Source organism: Scylla paramamosain, chromosome 25, assembly GCF_035594125.1.
Source record: "Scylla paramamosain isolate STU-SP2022 chromosome 25, ASM3559412v1, whole genome shotgun sequence".
NCBI lineage: Eukaryota > Metazoa > Arthropoda > Malacostraca > Decapoda > Portunidae > Scylla > Scylla paramamosain.
Window position 1 is genome coordinate 3,947,501 of NC_087175.1, and position 17,500 is coordinate 3,965,000.

The 17,500-nt window shown below is 40.0% G+C and overlaps 1 protein-coding gene across 6 annotated transcripts in view; it reads right to left on the reverse strand.

Annotated features, from left to right (window-relative positions):
• Positions 1-6,749: 6,749 nt before the first annotated feature.
• Positions 6,750-17,500, reverse strand: part of LOC135113109 (uncharacterized) — a 10,893-nt gene continuing 142 nt past the window's right edge. For 2 of the 6 annotated variants that reach the window (XM_064028154.1, XM_064028155.1), the window contains exons 2-8: positions 16,122-17,001; positions 15,249-15,638; positions 13,860-13,981; positions 13,685-13,772; positions 12,371-12,505; positions 11,104-11,273; positions 10,601-10,981 (exon numbers count right to left, since the gene is read on the reverse strand). In XM_064028154.1, the coding sequence (XP_063884224.1) occupies positions 10,651-10,981; positions 11,104-11,273; positions 12,371-12,505; positions 13,685-13,772; positions 13,860-13,981; positions 15,249-15,416 (1,014 nt within the window). In that variant the 5' untranslated portion in view covers positions 15,417-15,638; positions 16,122-17,001 and the 3' untranslated portion in view covers positions 10,601-10,650. Of the gene's footprint in view, positions 10,471-10,600; positions 10,982-11,103; positions 11,274-12,370; positions 12,506-13,684; positions 13,773-13,859; positions 13,982-15,248; positions 15,639-16,121 lie in introns of those variants that run through there. The other 4 variants (XM_064028153.1, XM_064028157.1, XM_064028152.1 and 1 more) reach the window with 4 other exon arrangements.

Consider the following 17,500-nt stretch of genomic DNA (forward strand, 5'->3'; position numbering starts at 1 on the left):
GGGCGGTGTAAGATGGGCAGTGAAAGGAGGGGTGGAGGGAGGGTGATGGAGGAAAGAAGAGAGAGGCGAGGACTGAGAGGGTATGGGGGGGATGTGTACGTGTGAAGTGGGGAAGAGGTATGACTTTCTCTCTCTCTCTCTCTCTCTCTCTCTCTCTCTCTCTCTCTCTCTCTCTCTCTCTTGCTGCGCCATATGACCTTAAAATCAATCAGTCAATCAGTCAATCGGTCAATCAATGTCTCCTTATCACTATTTCTCTCGCACTCCTTCCATCTGCCTGTCTATCTGTCTATCTATCTATCTATCTATCTATCTATCTATCTATCTATCTGTCTATCTATTTACTTGTCTACCTATCTATCTATTTATTTATCGACATACTTGGCTAGTTAATTTATCAGCATCGTTATCTCTCTCTCTCTCTCTCTCTCTCTCTCTCTCTCTCTCTCTCTCTCTCTCTCTCTCTCTCTCTCTCTCTCTCTCTCTCTCTCTCTCTCTCTCATCGTAAACCAACCCTCTACCTTTCCTCCCTTACCCACCCACCCACTGTCCCAAACACACACACACACACACACACACACACACACACACACACACACCTGCAGTCGGTCACGTAGGGAGCCTGATAAGTGCACAGGTGAGCCAGACAGGTAGACTTCCGCCCTCATTACCCTGACCCTTATCACCTTAGTCCGGAAAGGTGGAAGTTGAACGCGAGGGGAGCACAAAGGAACACAAAGGAAGGAAAAAGGGATGAACTAATTGCATGTGGCGTTATCTCGAGGAGGAGGAGGAGGAGGAGGAGGAGGAGGAGGGAGAGATGTAGGTAAACGTGGAGGGAGGGAGAGAGAAAAGTGCATAGCGGAGGAGGAAGAGAAGGCCGAAAAAAAGAGAGGAGAGGAGGGAGAAAAGAAGGAGCAGAATTGAAAGGGAAGAAATAAAAGAAAATAAGAAGGAAAATGTGAATAAAACTGTAGAGAGAGAGAGAGAGAGAGAGAGAGAGAGAGAGAGAGAGAGAGAGAGAGAGAGAGAGAGAATATACAAATAGGAAAGAAGTGAGAGAAAAGGGGGAGGGATGAGTGATACAGGAAAGGGGTCATGGCTGCCTTCGAGCACGTACACACACACACACACACACACACACACACACACACACACACACACACACACACACATACCAGACTCTCTCTTCGCCCCTCTTATCTTTCTCATTTAACCTCTCTACGTGGTAAATTACTCCTCCTCCTCCTCCTTCTCCTCCTCCTCTTCCATAGCTTTTCAGTACATCATTTTTTTTTTCAGTAATTCAAAACTTATTATACGTTTTTTTTTTATAGTTACTCTTAATTAAAATTTTTAAACTCATTTTCTTCTTTGCGTAATGTTCCGTTTTCTTTCTTCAGGCTCTTGGTTATATATTTTTTTCTCTGATGATGACTTGAAACTTTTTTTTTCCTGTTTTTTTTTTCTTTTCTTTTTATCTCTCTGTCTCAAGCATCTCATTACCATGTTTACCCATCCTTCTCCTCGTCTTCCTCCTCCTCCTCCTCCTCCTGCTGCTGTTGCTCCTTTCCCTCCTTATCTCAGCCTCTTCAGGGGTGTGTTTATCCCCCACACACTCACACACACACGCACCATATAAAGCAAACATCAGCTGGGTTTGAATAACCTTGAAAACCTTGAAATTACTGCACGTCGCCAACCTCTTACGACCTCGCACAAGCTCTCTTCACTCTTCTTGTCCTTCCTCGACCTTCCTCTCCCCCTCCTTATCTCTCCCCGCGTGCTTGACTCAAGACTTGCCCGTATTTGAAACGTTTCTCTTTCTCACCACCGTTTTCAAGGATCAGAGACGATTAGCCAGATTTGCATGAGTGTTTCTTCTTTAAGTAATGTAGAAATCTTGTCAGTATGTCACTAGATCCGTCAAAACACAATTAAAAACACGTGTAACTTCAAATAAAGGCTTTGGAATGTAGTGGAGGTGCTGTACGGAAGCGTTTCAAAATAAGGCCCCGTTTTCTATGCGCTGGACGGGAAGAGGTGGCTGACGTGGGGTGATGGGTGACGTGTGGCCATATCCGCCTATTCACGAGGTATCTGTCACGTTCCTCGTCTCAGCGATACTTCAAGCTCCCAGGCGGCTCCGTGGCGGCGACTGGCGCGGCTTCTCGTCATGACCGCATCAGTCAGGTAGCCTTTCCCCAGCAAGGCGCCGACGTATGCAGTGCTGACGAGCGCGGCTGGGGAATGTTGCGGATGTTCCTGCGTTGGGTTCTTGTGTTGTTCCCCACCTATAAGACTGCCTCACCTTGGGCTGTATTCTGAGAAACTTCGCTGCACCTTCACTACATTCAAAAGACTGTGGTTGAAGTTACGTGGATTTCTAAGGTTTTTTTTTTTTTTTATATACTTCTAGAGATAGGTTAATAAGATTTCTACATTATTAATAGCAGAAATAGTCTTGAGAGCATGGCTAATTATCTCTGTGGTCTTTGAAAATGCCTGTGGTGAAGTTACATGGTTCTCAAGGGTATTTTTTTTATGATTCGTGACAAGTTAACAAGATTTCTACATTATTAACACGAAAAATTTGTCTTGTGAATCAGGTTAACCATCTTTGTGGCCTTTGAAAATGTCTGTGGTGAAGTTACACGCGTTCTAGTGACAGGTTAACAAGATTTCTACATTATCAACATGAGAAATCGTCTTGAGAACCAGTTTGATCATCTCTGTGGCTTTTGAGAATATGAAGTCGAGGTGAGAGAGCAAAGCATTCTAGCTATAACAAGGATGACATAAGCAGGGTCAGTAATCAGAGCGAGACAAAAAATAATGGGTTCAGACTAAGCTAGCTAGACTTGAAGAAATAAAACTTAACGATATATGAACAAATTGGTCCTGAAGTAAAGTAGTAAATGAATGGAATAAACTTAGTATCTCTGGTTGTTAGTGACGATTCATTAGGGATGTTTTAAAATGATTAGACTAATTTATGGATTGGAATGGCAGGTGAAAATAGGTAGGCATGTTTTGTACAAGGGCTGCCACGTGTAGGCCTAATGGCTTCTTGAGGTTATTTTGTTCTCTCTCTCTCTCTCTCTCTCTCTCTCTCTCTCTCTCTCTCTCTCTCTCTCTCTCTCTCTCTCTCTCTGGCATCTTCCCTTATATTCCTATGGTTCAGTGGCTGAGGGGAGGGGCTGTGTTGTGTTAATGAGGCTCACAGGCAGACACACCACCACCACCACCACTGCCTCACTCCACCCACCACCACCACGGCCACCGCCCCTCACCTCGCCTCGCCTCACCTCTGGGTTGAGTCACCGATTGATTGCCCCAGCGTCCCATACCCACTGCCACGCACTGACCCATACGTACCACGCACGCACGCACGCACTCACACCCAACCACGCATGCACTCACACGTAAGCACACTCGCCCTTAACCTAGCGCACGCACGCACACACACACACGCACACACACACGCACACACGCACGCATGCAAACACTCACATTCTCAAGCACTCCCTCGTAAGCACAGCCACTCTTGCACGTACAAACCCGCGTGCAAGTATCCACGTATGCACGCACTTTAAACATATAAGGCTGTGATTAAGAAGGTCACAAGAGCAAGACCCTCGTACACACACACACACACACACACACACACACACACACACACACACACACATTTTCAGAGACAGACGAAACGTTTTGGCTTATGTATGTGTGTCTGTGTGTGTGTGTGTGTGTGTGTGTGTTATCACATTAACAAGAAAGCAAACTGTATGGCAGGAAAACACTACTAATTATAACACAAGTCATGAGTTAACCTTTTCTATGTATACCAGTCCTGAGCAAGGCACGTAACTTCTCTACACTATATCACTCTTAATCCTTTTACTGCGACAAACAACAATGTACGATATCAAGAGTGTTGTACTTAATGATGACAACCACTAGAAGGAAGACAAGAGGGTTGGAAGAATAGTTTTTGATGGCTGTCCAGTATCTTTTTTTCTTTTTATGTAAGAAGGGGACTGGCCAAGGGCAACGAAAAAGTGAGGAAAGAAAGATCAACTGAGGTGAGATTCGCAAAAGAAAAGCCAAAAGGATTATTTAGAACTGGAGGGTAAGTGTCTTGAAGCCTCCCTCCTGAAAAGAGCTCAAGTCATACGAAGGAGGAAATACAGAAGCAGGCAAGGAGTTCCAGAATTTACCAGAAAAGGGATGAAAGACTGAGACCACTGGTTAACTCTTGCATTTGGGGGATGGACAGAATAGTGGTGAGAGAAAACAGACAGTCATGTTCTGAGGTGGGTGTAGAAATGTCTCAGATTGGTTTGTGGTTCAGGAAGGTTGTGGCAAAGGAGTGAGTGTGCTAGAGGACCAAGTGCCTCGCTTTGCTGATTGCTTGTGAGGAAGAAAATGACGAGTATCTGGAGTGAATTCACCTCTTCCATTCACCTGCCAGTATATTCCTTCTCTCTCTCTCTCTCTCTCTCTCTCTCTCTCTCTCTCTCTCTCTCTCTCTCTCTCTCTCTCTCTCTCTCTCTCTTTCTCCCTAATATTTTATACTGGTAGTTTTAGGTTATCATTGAATCTTTGTTTAATGTTTTTTTTTTTCTTTCTCTCTCTCTCTCCCTTAGCCGTCTTGTATGAAATAGTACATTGAAACCAAAATAGTCTTCAAGTATAGTTAGTACCTATCTGAACACACACACACACACACACACACACACACACACACACACACACACACACACAACGTCCTTCCCACTGTGCCTAAAAGTATGTAAAAATAAAAATAAAAAAGGAAAATTGTGATGGATTAGATAAGAACGAAGGTGTGGCGATAACATAGAGAGAGAGAGAGAGAGAGAGAGAGAGAGAGAGAGAGAGAGAGAGAGAGAGAGAGAGAGAGAGAGAGAGAGAGAGAGAGACCTAAACTAATACACCTGCTCACCCCTTTCACCTCCAGTACACATTAATTAATTACGTACATTCTCACCTGCACCATTTAAACCAATTACACTCCTAACAATTACACTTCACTTGTTACTCCCTTACCTATTACGAATTATTTATCACTTTTATCTATTACCTTTTAGAAATTTACTCTCTTTAGGTCACTGAAGTAAATCATCTCTTTATTCTTGTCTAGTTCCCCCTTTAACTTTTATTAACTGTATAAGCATTTAACTTCTCATTTCTATTTCTCTTTCTTAGACTCAAGCAGATGAAGTCACCGATCTCTCTCTCTCTCTCTCTCTCTCTCTCTCTCTCTCTCTCTCTCTCTCTCTCCGTGCAGTAGATCACGTAGACTTTTTGTTCTGGAGGTCATTCTCGTGTCTTTGTTGTTGTTGTTGTTGTTGTTGTTGTTGTTGTTGTTGCTGTTGTTGTTGTTGTTGTTGTTGTTGTACTTTTTTGGGGTTCGTTATTTTCTTATTTGCATACTTTTGGTTATTTATATTTTTTTCTACTTTTCTTTTGCATCCTCTCCCCTCCTCCTCCTCCTCCTCCTCTTCCTTCTCCTCTTCCTCCTCCTCCTCCTCCTCCTCATTATCGTTCTTATCTCTTATTTGTTTTTGGTCTCATTAACACTTAATCTTCCTTTTTTTTTGTTTTGTTTGTGTTTGTGTGTGTGTGTGTGTGTGTGTGTGTGTGTGTGTGTGTGTGTGTGTGACGGAAGTCGTGCATCTATCTATGTGTACGTGAGGGAAAGCATGCACGTGTTTATGTACGTGAAAGAGGACGTGTACGTGTTCTTTTGTACGTATTTCTATGTATCTTATGTACGTGTGGAGGAAAAATGTGCGTACGAGCTGCTGTGAAGGTGTGTACGTGACAAACGCCATGTACGTAACTAGGTGCACGTGATGGCAGAAGTGCGTGTGTGTAGGTACGTAACTCTCTCTCTCTCTCTCTCTCTCTCTCTCTCTCTCTCTCTCTCTCTGTGTGTGTGTGTGTGTGTGTGTGTGTGTGTGTGTGTGTGTACGTACGTGACAGAAACCATGTACGTATTTGTGTGCACGTGATGAGTATCGTGTCGGCCCTGACCTGTGTCCGTGTACGTAAAGAAACGACTCCAACCGCTTGTGTGTACGTGATCTGGAAACGTACACAAGAATGGACATCAGAAACCTTCCAGAGCAAGTGTGCGTACGTGACGAGACGCTGTGTGTGTGTGTGTGTGTGTGTGTGTGTGTGTGTGTGTGTGTGTGTGTGTGTGTGTGTGTGTGCGTGTGTGTGTGTGTGTGTGTGGTGGCGCCGTTGGTCGTTGTGGTGTAGAGGAAGAGGCGGTGGTGGTGGTAGTAGATTACGAGGAGGAGGGGGTTAAGAGAAGGAGGAGGAGAAGGAGGGAGAGAAAGAGGAGGAGGAGGAGGAGGAGGAGGAGGAGGAGGAGAAGACGAAGAAGAAAAAAAAGAAACTTAATCCATCTCTTCTCAAATTTAAGATTTTCTAAATATCTGCATAATTTTTTCTTTTACTTTCCTTTCCTACAAATGAAAAAAAATATATCGACAGAAAAGAAGAGTAGATCATTATAAAAAAAAAAAAAATCAGAGAGAAAACAAAGAAAAGTCTAATCTCACAAAACTAACAAAATATAATAATAGCATTTAGGAGAGAGAGAGAGAGAGAGAGAGAGAGAGAGAGAGAGAGAGAGAGAGAGAGAGAGAGAGAGAGACCAATACGTCCTCACTTCATTTTCTGAATAATAAAGAAAAAAAAAAAAAAACGTTACATCACAAGATCAGATTTTATGTTTTTTTTCATATTTTTTTTTCCGGAGGTACAAAAATCGTGTCACTTTCTTCATTACAAAGGACTAAAGCATCATAATCACACCTACATCGCATTATTATCCTACCTACGGAACCTGAACACACCTGCATGCTCTTGTCTTACACAGCCACGTACAGAGAGGCTACACTGACTAATTACACAAGGAAGAAATGAAGGAAGAGGAAGAGATTACAGTGACTTCAGATGTTACATATATTAGGAAGCTTTATCACTGTTATCTTCACAGCTTTGTTATTATGAGTACTTAATGTGAGTCAAGATACTACTACTACTACTACTACTACTACTACTACTACTACTACTACTACTAATAATAATAATAATAATAATAATAATAATAATAATGATAATAATAATAATAATAATAATGATAATGAGTAGTAATAGTAGTAGTAGTAGTAGTAAAAGTAGTAACAGAAATAGTAGTAGTAGTAGTAGTAGTAGTAGTAGTAGTAGTAGTAGTAGTAGTAATACAACAATAGTAATAATAATAATAATAATAATAATAATAATAATAATAATAATAATAACAATAACAATATCATATCAGCTAATCTTCTAGGTCTTATTCTCATCATCATCATCATCATCATCATCATCATCATCATCATCATCATCATCGTCATCATCACCATCATCATAATTATTAAGGTTACACTGGCACTGGTCAGACCTCTCTTACATTGCGCTGTGCAGTTCTGGTTCTTACATAACAAAATCAATACACGTATGTTAGAATCAGTACAAAGCAGAATGACTCAAACGATACACAGGATTAAATATATTGATACGAAAAGAGAATGAAGCTTTTAAATGTACGTTCCTTAGTTACTTTAAAGCGGCGTAGGTTAAGAAGGGATCTCACAGAAGTCTTTAAATGGTACAGGGGATATATCAAGGGTGACACAAGCAAAATTCTCAAGGCCAGTAATCAAGATAAGAATATGTTGAATCTTGATAATGTTAGAAAAAAAAAAAAAAAAGGGGGGGAATGAATTGGTTCTCAAATAGAGTTGTAAATTAATGGAACTGACGCAATCAAACTGTTAGGGTAAAATTTTTATTCTCACCAGTCTCTCTATTCCAGACGAAACTACTTTTTTTTTCTTCCTCGTAGTTTTCGGCCTGTCTTAAATTAATCTGCTTGTTGTTTTCCCCGCAAATCATTAGTTTTTATTTTATTTATTTATTTTTTATTTTTTTAGCGTTGTCATAGGAGCAATATAGATATATCTTTAAAAATCGATGTCAGCATTATTAATTTGCGATGGATATGTATGGGGTTTAAATTACTCAAAATGAAAGCTCTATCTGCTGAGAAGAGTAAGAAGAGCCATGTTGGGACTGGTGAAAGAGTAAAATAATACTGTTGTTAGTGCCGAGTCATTTGGGAACTTTCAATTAGTGGATTAAATGGAAATAGGCAAGCTTGTTTATTACGGGAACTGCCACGAGTAGGTCTGATGGCTTCCGGCAGTTTCCCTTGTTCCCTTATGCTTTTTTAAGTTCTTATTGTTACGTTACTTTAATAATAATTTTCATCATAATCATATTTATCATCTTTATCATTATGGATATCATCTTAACAATCATCATTATCATTATATCTAACATCATCATCATCATCATTATAATAAAAGTATCATCATTACATCATCATCATCATCACAACTACCTGCATCATCATCATCATCATCACTATCATCATGACTACTATCATCATCATTAACATTTTAACATCATTATCATCATCATCATCATTATCATCATCACTATCATCGTCATCATCATCATCGTCACCATTTAAGTATCATCATCATCATCATCGTTACCATTTAAGTATCATCATCACTATCATCGTCACCATTTAAGTATCATCATCACTATCATCGTCATCACTATCGTCGTCACCATTTAAGTATCATCATCACTATCATCATCATTTAAGTATCATAATCACCATCATCGTCACCATTTAAATATCATCATCACTATCATCATCATCATCTTAATTACCACCACCATCATGATCATCACCACAACTACCGGCAACATCATCATAACCATCATCACCATCATCATCATCATCATCATCATCATCATAATCATCTAAAAACAATAAGAATATCACACAAGTTACATCATCAGAGTATTGCATTAAAAGTAACTTAACATTCAGCAATATTAAAGACTCGACTAGCAAAGTGAAGCGTGTGTGTGTATGTGTGTGTGTGCGTGTGTGTGTGCGAGTGTGTATCCATCATGATGAAGCTGATATGACTGCAAAATAACACACACACACACACACACACACACACACACACACAAAGATAAGAGAAACAAAGTAATAATGAAAAGGAGGGAGGGAATAATTGAGGTAAGTAAAAGCCTAACACACAGCCTACTGACAAAACACACCTTTTCATAGAGGCGCAGTAAGGAATGGCTGAAGAAGACTAAGTAGTGGTGGAACTAATAGGAATTTCAAGGCACCTTCTCACAGGAATTACCTCTTATCTAGTATTATTCTTATTTTATGGGAGAGATAATTAGTGGAGTCTTTTTTTTTTTCTTTTTTGTGAGTTTGTGTTTGGTCCTTGTGTCTTCCTTCCTTCCTCTCGTGTGTGTGTGTGTGTGTGTGTGTGTGTGTGTGTGTGTGAAAATTAATAGTAACATTTGCCTAGTATACTGCCAAGGAAGAGTCTTTTGAAATAAGTATCATTATCAGGTTATATATATAAAAAAAAAAAAGTTAAGGATATAATTATGATGTTTAAGTATGTATAAAAATTAGCAAAATCCTTCTTAGTATATTGCCAAAGAAAACTCTAATGAAATGAGTACCATTAGCAGGAAAAAAAAGAAAAGTTAAGAATGCATGGTATCTAAATATGTATGAAAATTAGTATGAAAATAAATAACAAGTTTTGATTTAACGTATTGCCAAGGAGAACTCTAAGAGAATAAGTATCATTAGCAGGAAAAATAGGTTTAGAATATATGTTATCTATGTAAGTGCGTATGCAAGCTTTTTTTTTTTTTTTTATGTAGAAGAGGCACGGCAAAGGACAACAAATTTATATATATAGAAAAGAAAAGGCCTACTGAGCTGCCGGTCCCCAAGCAGTCAAAAGTAGTTTAGAATTTTGAGTGAAGAGTGTGTGAGTAATTAGGTGCATGTAATTTTGTGTGAAGGAAGAGAGTTGTCTTTAGAGGGCAGGCTGTGACTGCCCCCTTGTGTTGTGAGACAAAGGGAAACGTTCAGTGAGGTCTCAACACCCCCTGGTCCAGTGTTTGAAACCTCACTGGGAGTAATTATCACTTCAGCAGGTGTCTACTGCCTCCTCCAAATGTATATACTGTATGTATGTATGCATGCATGAAGTGAATGACTAAATCGTCTTTCCCAAGGAACACTAATAAAGTAAGTACCATTAGTAGGAAAAAAAAAATTATGGTGTGTATGTTACGAACGTATGTAGGTTCTGAATGACGGATCTTTCCTCGGGCAGAGCAACTCCAGGTAATGGGAATAGAGGAACTGTAGAGGAGCGGGAGTGGGACAACAGGCGTGGAGGGCGTGGTGTACTCATGCAACTCGGGGACGCTGGCCACTCGCCTTCTCTCCCTCACGTGATCCACCTTTATAAACCGACGACACTGAATAAAAATAAATAGATTAATTAAAAAATGCAAATACACACACACACAATAATAATAATAATAATGATAATAATAATAATAATAATGATAATAATAATAATAATAATAACATCAACAACAGCAACAAATAAAATCAAACAAAAAATAAATTCAAAACTCGAAACCACACCACTAACTTCACTCCAAAGAAAACGAAGGTATGCGCATGTCCATCACCCCACTAAACAGGGGAGACCCATCTATCTCACACCCCTTGGGATACTTCACGACGGGCGGCGGGGTCCTGCTCCTCTTCACCTCAGGCGGGGCTGGTGGAGACGCGGGGATGACAACCTCGCGCACCGCCTCGAAACTTTGAACGTAAGGATAACTGAACCTCTCTAGATCCTCGTTGTGTTTCTCCTTCTCCTGTGTGTCGCTCCAGTCCACCTCCTCAGCGTTGACTTCAAAGGCCATAGCGACTGTGCTGGCCACCATGTACCGCGTGTCTTCTGAATTTTGTACCTCGCTGCGAAAAGAAGCCATTTATAACGGTATTCTTTAAGTCACGAAATACACAAACAAAATAAATAAAACAACCTAGAAAAAAGAAACAAGAACAAGATCAAGAACAAAGAAGGTTTTACTCACAGCCACAGGTCATAGTCTCTCCTCATTCTGTTCAGCATGTCAACGAACTCCGGATCGCTCATGAAGTCTCTGGTGAAAGAGTTCCTCCTGAGCTCCTTGTGTGCCGACTTGTCCATCAGTGGGTGAGTGGGAGGTTTCGGGTAGACGGTGCCATTCTTCGCCTTCTGCATCTGCGTGGGGAGATGGGGAGGAGGAGGACGAGGAGGAGGAGGAGGAGGAGGAGGAGGAGGAGGAGGACTGGCTGACTGACTGACTGATTGCTTGCTTGGTTCGTTGGTTGTATGACTGATTGATTGGTTGAATGACTGATTGACATGATAAATGAATGAATGAATAGTTAGCTGGCTGACTGAACGACTGGTTGATTGAATGGTTCATTGACTGACTGACTGAATGACTGACTGACTGATTGACTTGATAAATGAATGAATGAATGGTTAACTGGCTGATTGAACGATTTATTGATTGATTGAATGAATGACTGAATGAATGAATAGTCAACTGACTAACTGACATTTTGACTGACTGGTTGACTAAATGAGTGAAATAGTTATTCAACTGACTAACTGAATAATTGACTGATTAACCGTGTGACTAACTGGATGACTGTCTGGATGAATAACTAATTAACAGAATGAATAAGGGAGTGACTGGTATATTCAATACACTGAAATAGCAACTGGCTAATTAATTGACAGACTGATGGAAAAAAAAAAACAAATAAATACCTGAATGACTGACAGACTGCCTGACTGATACTGATTCTGCACCATTAACTAGAAAAAAAACACCTTTGATAACCTGACTAATCATCTATGTGGCTTTTGAAAAATAGTGTTGATGAGAAAGCATTGAAGAAAATAAGGCAAACTGACAGTCATTCCTTCACTTACCCTTGTCTTTACTTGAGTGGTTAACTGACTAACACTAATTCTGCACCAGTAATTACAAAAACACCCTTGAGAACCCGCCTGATCATCTCTGTGGCTTTTGAAAACAATCCTGATGACATGAAAGCATTGATGAACCCAACCCAAAGACAGACAGACACTTCTTGTTTCACTTACCCTTGATTTTACTTGACTGACTGACAATTATTACAAAAACACCCTTGAGAACCTAATTAACCCTCTTCGTGGCCTTTGGAAACAATCCTGACCAGAAGAGAGCATTGAGGAACACAAAAACCGGAGCCAGAGAGAGAGAGAGAGAGAGAGAGAGAGAGAGAGAGAGAGAGAGAGAGTCCTTCCTTTAATCCTCTACCTACCCTCATCTTGCTCTCAAAGAAGGCCCTCCCCAGCCTCTCACTCCCCGGGTCCAGGCTCAGGCCGCACTGGAAGGCACAGTAGGCCAGACGGTGCCTCCACTCTGCAAGGTATATCGACCCCTTCCTCAAATATGCCTGGGGAGAGGACGAGAGAGGAGAGAGAGGCAGATCTTCATTTGTTTGTAGTATCTCAATGAGCGTATGATTGTGAAGTGGATTGTTATATGAGTCTGTGTACTGGCAAGATCTGAAGCAGTAGTAGTGGTAGATATTACTACTACTAAAGTGATGCTTTTACTGGTACTGACTGAGTGAATGACTGATTAATTGGACGACTGAATAAATGCATGAATGAATGACTAAGTGACTGACTGCCTGATTGAATGACTGATTGATTAAATGATTGAATAAATGTATGAATGAATGACTAAGTGACCGACTGACTGATTGAATGACTGATTGATTAAATGACAATAAATGGATGAATGAATGACTGACTGAACGATTGTCTGACTGACTGATTGACTGAATGACTGAATAAATGGATGAATGAATGAATAACTGAGTGACTGAACGATTAACTAACTCACTGACTGCTTAACTGGCCATGTTCACGATTCATGATAAGCAGCTGTCATTCTCAGCCCACCACGTGCACACACAGACGCAGAGATAACAAAAAATAAATAAACAAATAAATAGATAAATAAATAAGATAATAATAATCGAGTACTAGAGAATCAAATACTTTATAACGTACAGTAAGTTCTTATTATGGTCGATATATATATATTTTTTTTTTTTTTTTGGTCAATACTGGATCCGGATATAACAAACATATTTTCTTTTTTTAAGCACGTTATCGTCAATACAGATGCGTGGATTTAGGATCTCTACATGGTTTTCCTTTTTTTTGTGTGTATACGTACTGATCGCTTTGTGTTCTCTGCTGCTTCTCTCTGAAAGGACGTACAGCGCTCCAGTGAATAAAAAAGTTTAGTTGATCATTTCAAACGTGTTTCCGTCATTGCTTTAAATCTGATGGTCCACATAAACAGGTTAGAAATGATTTTAACACAGCGATTAAAAAAAAAAAAAAAAAAGAATAATATGAAAGCAGTCATCACCGAGAACCAATGAAGTAGACATGTATTATTCAAAGAAATTACCAGAAATTTACTCAGTTACATAAACATCATCACTTTGCCTTTGTGGCATCACGGTTGTGGGTGACTGCAACACAAAGTACTTCATAAAGCCTCCAGCAGCAGCAGCAGCAGCAGCAACACGCCTCACCTACCTACACTCCCTCACCTCGGGCCAGTCCGGGCGCATCTCCACCACAGTCTCGGCGTCCTCCATTGCATCGTCGTAATTCTTCAGCCGGGCATACGCTGCCGCCCTGGAGGAGACACAGACTCAGTGGTGTTCTCAGAGAGAGAGAGAGAGAGAGAGAGAGAGAGAGAAAGAGAGAGAGAGACCTACCTACCTGTTAATAAAGAGGAGAGGATTACTGGCGTCCAATGCTATGGCCTCCGTCAGGTGGTTCAGCGCCTCCCGGTCCTCGTCCTTCTCCAGACACTCTATGCCCAGCGCCAGGAGTTGCTCTGCCTGGGGAACACAAAACAGTCAATCAGTCAGTCAGTCAGTTAGTCAGTCACTCAGTTAATATGTAAATGTCTTATAATTCTTAATCTTTCTCACCACTTCATCATTTACTAGTTTATTTGCTATTTAGTATTAATTAATTGCTTATCTTGTCGAAGTTTTTTTTTTTTTCAATTTAAGCAAAAGTTGTCATCTTTATTAGTGAGTGAGTCAGTCTATCAATATCTAGCTGCCATATATTCTTAGTTGTTTCTCCACTTAAACATTTACTAGTTTATTTACTGTTTAGTATTAATTAATTACTCATTTCGTCGAAGTTTCTTTTGGAAATTTAAGCAAAAAGTTATCATTATTTTATCAGTTAGTCTTCAATCAGTTAGTCTAGACATAATATATTCTTACTATTTTTCCCTCCTACTTTCACTTACTTTATTAGAGTTTCCCTTGACAATGTAGTAAACAAATGTAATAACTATTTTTAATCAATCAACCCATCAATACCTAAATGTCATCTATTCTTAACTTTTTTCCCTCCTAATGTCACTTACTTGATCGGAATGTTTCCTTGGCAATCTACTAAGTAAAAGTTACTACTACTACTACTACTACTACTACTACTGCTACTACTATTATTATTATCATTATTATCATTATTATTATCATGTACAAGAAAGGAAGACACAAGGGAAGGCAAAAAAACAAAATCCAGGAAAATAAAAATAAAAAGATAAAATAAATAATAGAAAAAGCCTGCTAATAGTTTCTCTCATTAAAGGCTTGGCTCAGGAACAACCCCGAGCCATCCTTAAGATCAAGATTAAGATCAAAATAGCATCGTCCATACAAACAGGCAAGAGCACAGCGGCATCTGGCATCCCTTGCGCTACACTTCTCCGTTATGCCAGACAGGAGCACTTTTGTCTTTCTCTTACACTGACTTTGCTAGAGTCAAATCAGATTTTAATTCATTCCTGGACTAATGCTTCCCTATACACCTATGACCTTTTTTTTAAGGCAATGATGTGTTTCAGTCTCTTCAATAGTTACGTGATCTAGAGAAGACAAAATTAGCTCTACTCTAATCTTTCTGTATCCATGGAAAAATTCTTGGCCGTGCTCTCAATGGTAACAAAGGAAGACTATATGAAAAAGGTATAGACAACACACGCTTATGGATGGGAATGATAGGTGGACATAGGCATTACTGCTCATATATAGAAAATGCCACGTGTATGCCTACTGACTTACTGAAACAACAATTAAATCTTACCTTAGTCTTATTCTTCGCCATGACATCTTCTGGTTCACTCGTATCTTTAGTGGTGACTGCAGGGCACTCATCCTCCTCTGTTTTCCCCTTCGTGTGGTCGACTACAGAGGATTTATTGGCGTTATCCTCAGAGGTTGTGTTTTGCATCCGTCCTCCGCCCTCTGCCATCTCTCCGCGGCGTCAACACACACACAGGATGCAAGGCGAGGGGTGACGTGACGCGATAAGATAAGATATTTTGTTGTTGTTGTTGTTGTTGTTGTTGGACGTTCTGTGAGTTTTTTTTCTTTCTTTTTTTTTCATTGTCTCTCAAATATTATTCTTTTGTTCTTGTATTATTCCAGTTTCTTTTCAAGTTAATTTGTTGCGTGTTTTTTTTTTCTATTCTCTCTGTTCATGTGAGTGTGTGTGTGTGTGTGTGTGTGTGTGTGTGTGTGTTATATATATATATATATATAAAAAATGCTCAGGCAAAGGACAACACAACCGCTAAAAAAATAAATGAACAACTAAATTTAAAAAATATATATAATAAAATAAAGGTGCCAGAGCCTCAATAAAACAGAGGAGTCCAGAGTGACATCGTGGAGTGTCTTGAAACCTTCCTCTAGAAAAATTTAGTCAAAGACACGAGAAAACTCAAAAACAGGCAAGGCGTTCCAGAGTTTACAGACAAAAGGGACGAAACACAGAGTAGAATGGTTGAATGGTTAACTCCTGCATGGTGGGGAGAGGGAGTGGGGAGTGCATGCAGTTAGGGAAGCCAGATGAATAATTACCGTGAAAGAAGCGATAGAAGATAAGAAGAGATGTGTTATTGTTTATGTCTCCTTGTTATTTATTTTTATATACCGCTAAGGAGGCAGTACTCACCTGTCTAAACGATTATTACTCCCACGGAGGCCTCAAACACTGGACCAAAGTGGTGTTGTGAACTTATCTATGACCCAGCTGTGACCTCCCTCAACCTTTGCTGCCTCCCTTTGTCACAACACAAGAGGGCAATCACAGTCTGCCCCCTCAAGACGACTCTCCTTCGCAAAACTCTACATCCACCTAATTACACGCACAACCTTCACTCGAGGTCCAAAATTTTTAACATAGCGACTCCTACACCAGCCTTGGAGTTCCCATCCAGGGAGGGAACCATAAACGTCCTCAGGTCGAACTGCTCTTCTGGTATCGACCCTAAGTGTCATCTTTCTTTTCCAGTTAACTTATCCAACATTCGTGGGATTAGACCTAATTTTCAATGTGTGAGCACCACCTCTCCTCTACTAAATCTCACCTTTTCTTCACCGAAACACAGACTTTCTAATTTCCCTCACTCCTATTCAGTCCACCTCTATAATGCAAAATTTAACCAGTATTCTCAACATCCTTTTCTCTGGTAAGCTCTGGAACTCCCTGCCTGTTTCTGTATTCCCTCCATCCTATGGCTTGAACTTTTTTTCAAGAGGGAGGTTTCGAGGCACTCATCGTCCAATTTTGGATAATAATTTTGACTTTTCTTTAGGGAATGGCACCTCGGTAGAGCTTGTTTTCTTTAATTTCGTTGCCCTGTGACGGAGCCCCTCTTACACAAAATAATCATTTCACTTCTATCTTTTGCATCATTTGTTTTCTTTCTTCTACTGCAACTTTTTTTTCTTTTTTTTTTTCTTTTCTTTTTTTTCTTTTTTTTCTTTTTTAGACAATGTCATTTTCGTGGGTCTTGTTTGCTTCGCTTCCTTGGTCCTTCTTTCCTTTCAATCTGTCATGAGAACCGTTCATAAGTAGTGAAGGTGGTGCGCAAAGACATTCCACAATACGGTCCCAGTAGCTTCACTCCCACACTCTCAAACTCACTGCCTTTAGTTACTCTTCCTGTTCTTCCCCACTGCCACGGCTTTCTTTGTTCTCTTATAAGTATAATTTTAATTTCAACTACTGTCTGCCTGATTATTTCTAACACCTGGAACAACAATAAGGACTGGGAGCAACTGATAAATTCCCAGAGTAACTTGCGGCGGGACACTTGATAAACACTTCAAACGATTATAAGGACAGGAGACACTGAATTAATCGCCACGGTAATAACACTTGGCAAACAACTGAAATAACTAAAAGAACACTAAAATGTTGATGAATTTTCACAGTAACACCACAGTAACACGTGACAGGGCAGTCGAAAAACACTTCCAACAATTATAAGAAAAGGAAACACTGAATCGATCACCACACTTGATATAACACTTGAGAAACACTTGAAA